Source organism: Akebia trifoliata, chromosome 10 (genome assembly GCF_017979445.1).
Source record: "Akebia trifoliata isolate Shusen 1 chromosome 10, ASM1797944v1, whole genome shotgun sequence".
NCBI classification, from domain to species: Eukaryota; Viridiplantae; Streptophyta; class Magnoliopsida; order Ranunculales; family Lardizabalaceae; genus Akebia; species Akebia trifoliata.
Window position 1 is genome coordinate 19443060 of NC_141384.1, and position 9876 is coordinate 19452935.

Consider the following 9876-nt stretch of genomic DNA (forward strand, 5'->3'; position numbering starts at 1 on the left):
ACAGAAATTTTAGAGAATTCTCTTGGTTAGGCAAAAGGGTTATGGTCTCTTGAATTTGGTCAATTTACAAAGAATTGCATGAAAGATTTCTTGAATTATAAGCAAGGTTAGAGAGCATAAGAATAAATCACCCTAATTGAGTCTCAACAAGATGAGGTTAGGGAGGTAATTGACCTCATGTGGGACTATGAAGGACTTTGAGTCAAGATTAGGAGAATGGATAGATTACTAGAAAAACCTTGGTGGGGAAATTAGGTGAAAGCTAATGCATGAGTATTGTAGGAATTGTAGAGGATTTTCTTGAGCAATAAGACACTTAGGAAGGGGTTTAGAGGGTCATTTCCTTAAGTAAATCTCGTGCACACATGGGCTTGCAACTACCTAATTGAATTGACTATAGGTGAGTGAAGGTCAAAACAAAACAAACCTGCATGTAGGTAAGTGAAAATCAATGCAAAAATGGCCTATACAATAACCAAATAAAAGTCACTACAATAAATGGCTTGTCCTTTAGATGACCAACGGTCAAGCATACCTATGCTTGGTTGTTAGTAATCAAGGGTAGGCTAAAATTGATATTTTGATTAAGTCTGATGATTCACTTAATTATGCTTGAAGTGGGTCCTATTGAATTGATCAAAATTATCTCGAGTCGTCGTTCCTCACTAAATTCGATCAAGCTCTCGATCTTATTTGTTCAAATTGGGGTTGTCTAAAGTTAGGAAAATATATCTCATCTAGGAATCAAAACCTCATAATAATTTTATTAAGAAAACTTCTATTAACACACCACCTTTTACTACACACCAATCTATATGTAAACAAAGATTTAATTTAAAAAGAATTAGTGTTTTTAAAGTAAAAGTTGGTGTGGCAATAGAATCTCTTTTTATTAATGCACCGAATGCATGGGTGTTATATGTGAGATTTAGTCCTAAGAAGAATGCCTGAGTAAAGAAAAAAAAAATTGCACAGTTATACAAAGATCAAGATGTTTGCTAAGGTTCTGAAATTACATAGTAATCTTGATGAAAAGCATCTATAATTCTGACACACATCCACGTTAGAAATGTCACCTACGATGTACATTTTAATGTTACTTCAGCATTTATCCCAAATAAATAAAAAAAGTCTGATTTCATTAAGAACCATTAAGTGGTCACGAACCGACAATTTTATAAACCTATGGTTCAGCCATCTGAACCATCGATTGATTTTTTTTAATACACAAAAGAAAGGAACTGGTCCTGATGAAATCAAACAAAATCCATCCAATTGGGCAAATTTTTTGTTTAATCATCTGTATGGTTTTTAAAACAGTGATGCCCATTACCCAACTATGTTTTTTATTAAATTCTCAGTTATTTCAATGCAAAACAAAATGCTTATTATTCTTGCACCACAGCTGGCCATCTTCAACATTACATCAGTTGTAAACCAAATCCATATATTTATTTACTTCTGGATCAACAATGAAATTAAAATGGAGTAATAGACAAAATCAGCCAAGATCACAAAATTGTCAGATTAGATTATCCAACAGGAATATATAAGTACCAATTATCTCATATAACCTATCATTAATTACACTTTTATCAGTAGATTTCAACCCACTAATGAAGTAATGAGGGTTGGCCCCAAAGAATTTAAGACAAATATAGATAATACCTTAAAAAATATATATATATATATATATCTTATAGTGGTTAGGATCTCTACATTATCCTCAATACCTTCCTTCTTCATCATGACTCACAACAGACTTTTCCTTGCCTATCAAGAACCAGTAGCGTAGCTGTGGATTGTGCTATTCTACCTTCGCCTACGACCGCGCACGTGGGTTCTACGTATCTACAATCATGACAACTCAGCCATTAGAGCCATATTTAATGATTTTTTATTGCATGGTGAAGCCGTTATCAGTCGTGCATTCAATCCTTTTCAGCTCATTCCATATTAAATCTCGGAACCGGAATCATCCTCCAAGGGCAAATTTAGATCAGGTAGTGCAAAGAAATTCTCTTGAGTCGCAATGTCGTCCTTATTCTCTACTTCAAAGGAACGAGACTGTGAGGATGATAAGCATACTAAGTCAATTGATTGATTGATTGGCAAGATTTTACAAGTACGATCAGATTGATCGCAGAATGCTTCCTTTGACAATTCAATTGTGCTTTTTTGCTTTGCTGATTGGGATTGTAAATCGAACTGCAACACAAAATTCCTCATTAAATTAACTAACTTAATTAGTGGTACAGAACATCAACCAAAATATCAATATCTATGCATATTTTAAGACTACTTATATTCAATTCCCGGCCTCTCTATGTCATGGAGAAGACATTCATGGTTTTCCTGAAATTTCAAGTAATTTTCTAGTTATCAGTTTAATGCAGGAGGAGTTCACTTGTGCCCTTCAAGGTTCTAATCACCTAACTTAATTACTAACCACTCTGCTTGCCTACCAAATGTAAAAAAGAAAAGAGAAATACTAATGGTTTTTATAAGGTCATTCAACAAAACCCAATAGAATTTTTTAAAAGAATGAGGTAATTCAGGAGTTAGATAAATTTGGAAGTTAAAGAAGAAAAAAATCATGTTCTTGCTCATTCATTCATTCATCAAAAAGGACATCTTTTGTATGACTTCTTGCATTTCTTCCAAATTTTGAAAACAAAGGTACACAACAATATTGCATTATATTTTCTTCCAAAAATTATAGGGGACATTTGTCAACCAACAAATAACTCAATCTTACGTCATATATTTATATAGAATTATTTGACTTTTAAATATTTGTCCAAACTTTGACATTACTTTCTTATTTCTAATTCTTATATATACCATCAGTATATCTACTATTGTTATCTAAGAGTCGAAAAATGTTTCTACAATAATAACTGCAAGGATGCTTAAACTTATTTCATGGGTTACCATGTCTAACATATTGCATTCATGCCAAAGTTGATGGTCATATATAGCTATCTCTCTATGCGAGACATTAAAGAAAAAGAAAGAAGTGATCACCTTCATCCTCTTCAAGCTCTTGTTTCTAGCCCTCTGTTCCTCACACACGATACGTAGTGATGCTAATTCCTAATCAACAAATGCATAGAAGCCCCAATTCAGTGATTCCAAACCATCTCAATCTAGAAAAAAGAATTGTGACCAATATAATAGAATCTTACCTTGTTCAAATGCATCCTATCCTTCAAGAGCAAATTCTCTTCTTCTTTAAGTTCAGATAATGTCTGCCAAACAGGTAACAAATTTCCCTTTGTCAAACATATCCTACTCTTAATGATAAAATAAAATCCAAGGAACCAATCATATAGATCTTCTAAAATTGGCCCACCAGGTGATGTTCATAGAAGATGTCATAAGACCCACGAATCAATGGGTCTGTAATGAACAGGAACAGATGGATCATGGTTTCAAATCTCGTCTGAGACTCAGATGACTCATCTTAGTCATCTCAGTATCGTCCATTAACAAGACAGATAGACACAGTGTCTCAATTGTACGGAATCTCAAGAGATAAACAAGATGACTCGGACGATATTTTGAAAATCTCATCCAAGTCAACCAATGTTTTGTATATTTTAACTAAAATAATTATTTTTTTAGAATTTAAATGCATATTTTCTAAATAAAATATGATTGTATGACTAAACATCTTCTAATCTATCCCATTTTATAATAAAAAAATTTATAATTATTTTCATATAAATATAGAGTCGTGATAATCTTACTAAGGCACTTGGCATACTAATCAACTTACCCAACGTAACAAGCTCAGAAACCGTAGATATGCTCTCCTCGGGATACAAAACTGCACCTTTTTATGGGGAACCGTAGTTCTGTATCTTGAGGAGAGCACATCTACAGTTCTCGAGCCTATCACGTCAGATAAGTCGATTGAGTTGCCACGTGGCTAAGTCAGATTATCAATACTCGTATATATATAATTGTAAATCGAGTTAAATGGATTATCTCGTCCAAGACAACTCGGTTGAGATGCCAAACCAAGTTTTGAGACCATGCCATCATAACCATTCAATCTATTACATTCTTTTGAAAGATCAAAAAACAAGTGGCTATTAACATTCAATGGTATAAGTAGGGAACATCAAAATGATGGGTCCTACATTCTTATAAGCTTATTACCTTCTTCTTTCTAGACCTCCTTTTGGTAGTTTCACTTGTACCATTTACCTGAAAATACCATGACCAAATAGAGCATAAAATATAATAATTCAAGTAACCCAAAGTAAGAGTTGAAAGTTAAAAGAAAGAAGAAAACATAAAGAAAAAGAGAAACTACATTAAATTGCAGAAATTTAAGAATAACAATTGAAGGAGAAACTGAAAGTTTTTATTTTTTATTTTTTTTAAATTATCTTTAGAGTCCGACTAGCCTTATTACGTTAGTATGGATTTTCAACCTTATTAGGGGTCCTTGGAGGACTCACCGTGTAACTTCAAAAAACATGATCCCATGCTTCAGGGGTTGTAGAGGACAAATTCTATAACTTTGAAATTGAAAAAAAAAAAAATATATATATATATATATATATATATATATATATATATATATATATATATATATATTCTCCATTGAATTTTATTTTAAATTTTGGATCGAAGTAGAAAAGAATTTTTCTTTCTTGAAACTGAGTTTTTCGATGAAATGTAGAGGGCTGTGTTGTGGTATTGGATTGTTAATGCAGTATTTCATTTGAACAAAACGACGCTTAGTAAGACTCAAAATTAGTAAGGAAAATGTTTCTCTTTTATTTTTTTACATAACCGTACTGAAGGGACCCACAAAGAGACATGGTTCCACCTAATCGCATTTGATTAGATGGTACTTGGAGACATCTCTAATTTAACACCTGGACGTGCTGATATATAGCTAGCTGTTCTCTTCTCTATGGTCAATCACAGATTTACAGTTTTCCAAGCATCAAAAGTTGAAGCCTTTTGTCATCTTTGTTTAACGGTAGATGTCGTCCTACCCACCCTAGCTTCATTCGTACGAGACCCACCAATCCAATTTCTGGACCATTTCGTCCGACCCTTTTATTTATTTTTGAGAGCTGCTATTAGTACTCCAACTTTTACTTATTACACTCCACTTAGAAAAAGAAAAGAAAAAAACACACAAGTCAATGATTGAATTATTGGAAGATTGAAATAATAATTTTAATCAAACTTTTATAGTATTTCAATGGTTTGTTTTAATCTTCAATTAGAGTGTGATAAATAATTTAAGAAATTAAGGTGTAATAAGTAAAAATTGAGGTGTTCCAATAGCAAAACTCTTACTGTTAGAGACTTTTATGGATTGACACCTGTATTGTCAGGTGAGAAATAACGTTTCTCACGTCTTAGTAAGCATTACCTCGTGGTGCACGTGACCCTTCGTAAACTAGTGGTATATGATGGTGCCGTAATTTAGTTAACTAACTACAGTAAATAAGAGGTTCAGATGCTGCGGTGCATTAAATATCAATACACCATAACTGCACGGAATAATTTCCCACCACCAACAACACCACTGCCACCAAACAAAAAAGCGGACCAAACGCCACTCCACACCCGTCTTATAGGTGGGGACCACCAAACCACACACACACACATATACGACATCAAGCCACCAAGACAACAAAGCAAACCGAAAATATTCATCGACCAAAATACCCCTCCTCATGATCTAGGGTTTCCATAGACTGGATGGGTGTTTTGGTCATTTCAAACCTCGCAACCCTAAACCAAAAAAAAAATTAATGATGATGATGAGTTGATGACTTGACGCTTTTACGAGTTTTCCCAGCCATGAGAAAATCAATTGGAAGTTTGACAAGTGTGCCCTGTTTAAAGTACACTTTACGACATTGACAAGGGTATTATGGTCAATTCGATTAAAGATCATAGCTAAGAAACAAACCAGAGTGACAGGTGACCGAAAAAATAGTCGAGAAAAAACGTGACGAGACCTTTCATCTTCTGATCCGAATAATTTCTTTAGTTCACAAGGACATTATCGTAAATTAAAAATAGTGACACCGGAAACTTTGACATGGAAATTTATAAAGGAGAAAAAAAAAAAAAAAAAAGAGAAGACGAATGACCGATGACCAATTGACCAGCTTCCATGCCAGATCTGTTTGAAAGAAAAAGACAAAACAACCCCTGAGATTGACACGACGGCACATCCTTGCGAAAGTTCCTTCCTTTTTGAGGTAGAAGGATATTTCCGTCAACTTAAAAATGGAAAAATTAGTTTTTTTTTTTATAAAGGAAATATGACAGATTATCGGAAAACCGCTTAAGGAATCTGGTAAATACGTGTATTCAAGAGGGGTATTTCGGTAAAAAAAAGAGTCGCCTCCACAACAAGCACTAGCCCTAACCGTCGTTCGATAAAGCACACCACCAACCAACCAACCACTTGAAAACTCCAAATGACTCTCAGGGTAATAAAGTTCATCCACAAGGGTATTTTGGTCCAACCAAAAGAGTTTGACACTGTGACTGGAAACTCCAACAAACAGGAAAAGAAAAAAAAAAAAAAAAGTAACAGCGAGAAGAAGAAACCTTAGATCTCCGTATGCCGTTCGGTCGCTTAATCGGTTGGCTCAACTCCTCTTCTCCGCCGCCGCCGCCGCTCACAGAGGTTCCTCCACTCCACGACAACGGCGTCGTTGGACTCGCTCGTGTCAAATCATCTTCCTTCTTCACCTGAACGATATTGCACCGCAATACTTGTCTCGACCGCGGTTGACGTACCCCCCACTGGAGCCGCGCTTCCATCTTTACCGGCTCCGACTGGTTGAGCCGCATCAGCAGCTCCACCACCATCGAATCATCCGTCATGGCCGCTTGAGTCCACTCGTCTTCTCCCATGTTTCGAGACTAACAGACAAATAGAGAGAGAGAGAGAGTGGTGGCGAAGAAATCGTGTTGGTTTTTCTTTAAATATAAATAAATAATATTTATTTATATATATCCGGATTTCTGGTTTTCTGTGGCGTTGGAGTAGATGCCCACCCTCCTTTTCTCCTTCCATCTCTATGTCCCACCAATCGACACGTGGCACGTCTCATTCGTTCTTTTTTCGTACTTTGGGTTCATTGGCTCTCACTATTTATCCATTTAATTTTAATCTTAAAGTCGTGGAAAGAGCGTGGATGCCCTTCCGCACCGTCGCAATCTAGTACTCCCTTTTGTTACGTAGCTACTCAACTCCCGTGCATATTATACCACCACATCAAATTAGGGCCCACACCACATGTGCGATTTGTGTTTTATCCAAGATCATCTTGCGTGCAGGTGTGCAATTATGTGATGGTAGCTGATTCCATACCAAAATACCAATGATCCGACAGACTTAAATGAGATTTAGGTACATAATGCCTTGGATTAACTGATTAATTTACCGTTAAACTCACTTAATAAAAGGGTTGTTAATGGATTGGATCTCCAATCCAATCCCAAAACCCAATCAATCCTATCCAATCACTCCATATCAAGGATTTGATTGGACTAGACCAATTGGGTTTTGAATATAATTTGATTTGATAATATATTGGATCACTTGTGGACAAAACCCTTTTTTTTTTTTTTTTTTTGTTGGAAGGTATATGGACCAAACTTGTTTCGAAAGTGATAAAATCTAACAATGTGTTAAAAAATATTTTTAACCATGTATATTAATAAAATCATGATAATCTGACTACCTCACGTGGCAAACTCAATTGACTACCCTGACGTGACAAGTTCAGGAACCGTAGATACATGACTGCACTTCCCCATAAAAGGTGTATCTCAAGGGAAATATGTATCCCGAGGAGCACAAATCTACGATTTTCAAACTTGTCATATTAGGTAGTCGATTGAGTATGCCACATGGTGTAGTTAGATTATCACGACTCATATTAATATGGGAAAAGTTGCATGGACAGAAGGGTCTTGTAGAACATGTTAGATTTTAAACATATAAAATCTCATTCACATAACTATTATTCTATAATTCTTAATGGATCAAGAATCATTTATATATCTCAAGAACCTATTCATGTTGTTAAGAATGAAAGTTCGGGGTGCTTACTTTGTGTCATAACTCAAATCATTGATCCAAGATTGTTTTAGAGGTATGCCTTTCGCAATCCACATGCCAATGAATCAAAGTATGCAAATCCCCAATCGAGTTTTTCAATTTTCAAACTCACCATCTCTCTCCTCTCTATTTGGATCAGTTAGAATTTTAGTGATTGATACTACGTTCAGAACCTTAGGTGTATGTTTGTGCATCTCTCATTATTATTGCTATTATGGGTTGTCGATCCACTTAAATAGATTAAGATAGAAGACATAGACATCATCTTTTAGTAAGATTCATATCTATCAAAGTTTCCTACTAAAAATTAAATAGTGTATTTCTATTCTAATGATATTGGGAATCAACTTTTATTATTGGCTTCTTTAATATATAGAATCCTAGTGTAAGTAAAGTTACTAAAACCGTATAGGTCGATGGGCCACACGAAATGGGTTCTAACATTCTCTCACTTGACCCATTAAATCAATTGTGTTAAAGTGGATTTTCTTTTACAAAATAATTTTAAAAAGACTTAATTTAAGATTCTATAAACAAAACATTTTAAACGTGATCACAAATTTTAAAATCTTGTCAATAATCCCAATATTCAATTAGATTCTATAATATCATATTTCGATTAAATACTAATGTGAGTCATGGTGGTTATATATCATCTATAACATACTTCATTTCATGTACAACATTATTAATATCATTTCTAATATATGTCTTTAATTATACTCATGTTATTTGTCTTGTTAAGATATTTTCTGTATTACTTAAATTCAAAACAAAATATCATAACTTAAATGAAAATAGAAAATAATCATAAATAAAACTTTATTTAGTACTAATATTAATGTTAATTATGTAACCACTTCAAAATAATATATTTTAAATACATAAGTGATTTCTTCAAAAAATCCATCATGATAACATGTTTTTTGTAAGTCTTTAGTGATAATTCATTTGTCAATGGATTAATTATCATTTGAGTGGTACTAATATTTTTTACTAACACTAACTGTTTCTGGATTCTTTCTAACCACAAAGTATTTGACTTTCATGTATTTTGCATTGTTTAAATACTTTTCGTTCTTAGAGAAAAATATAATTGCGGTATTATCACAATGTATCTTTAGTAGTCTGACTATAGAGTCAACAACTTCAAGTCTTGAGATAAAATTTCGCAATTACAAAACGTGATCGTGGTACCAAAGCATGCCACAAATTTAGCCTATATAGTTAATGAAACAGTGATGCCCTACTTCACGTTCCTCCACGAGATAGCTCCACCTGCTAGTAGAAATACAAAATTTGATGTAGACTTTCTACTATTATAATATCTAACAAAATTTAAATCTGAGTACCCAATCACCTCTAGATGATTTTATCTCTAGTAAGTGAGTGTATAGTCATTCGTCCTTTGTAGATATCTCATAATCTTCTTTACAACTTTTCAATAGTCTATTCCTGGGTTACTTTGATATCTATCTAATATTCCAATTACAAAATTGATATCTGGTTTGGTATATGTTTGAGTGTATATCAAACTCCCACCAATTGAATGTATGGAATATCATTCATCTGCTCCCTTTCTAAAAATTCCACAAACATTGCATCAAGTTTAAATTATTTCCTTTCTCGATAGGTGTTTCACCGATAGAACAAGACTACATATTATCTCTCCAAGACTCGATTGATATATTCTTTATGAGACAACCTTAATAATCTTTTAGATCAATTTTTAAGGATTTTTATGACAATGGCAT

The 9876-nt window shown here is 33.9% G+C and overlaps 1 protein-coding gene across 1 annotated transcript; it reads right to left on the bottom strand.

Annotated features, from left to right (window-relative positions):
- Positions 1–1511: 1511 nt before the first annotated feature.
- Positions 1512–7119, bottom strand: LOC147393224 (uncharacterized). The gene is made up of 5 exons (XM_086456788.1): positions 6601–7119; positions 4168–4215; positions 3189–3251; positions 3028–3096; positions 1512–2208 (listed from the first exon to the last, which is right to left on the bottom strand). The coding sequence occupies exons 1-5, from the start codon at positions 6907–6909 to the stop codon at positions 1957–1959; spliced, it is 741 nt and encodes a 246-aa protein (XP_086312914.1). The 5' UTR covers positions 6910–7119; the 3' UTR covers positions 1512–1956.
- Positions 7120–9876: the final 2757 nt, after the last annotated feature.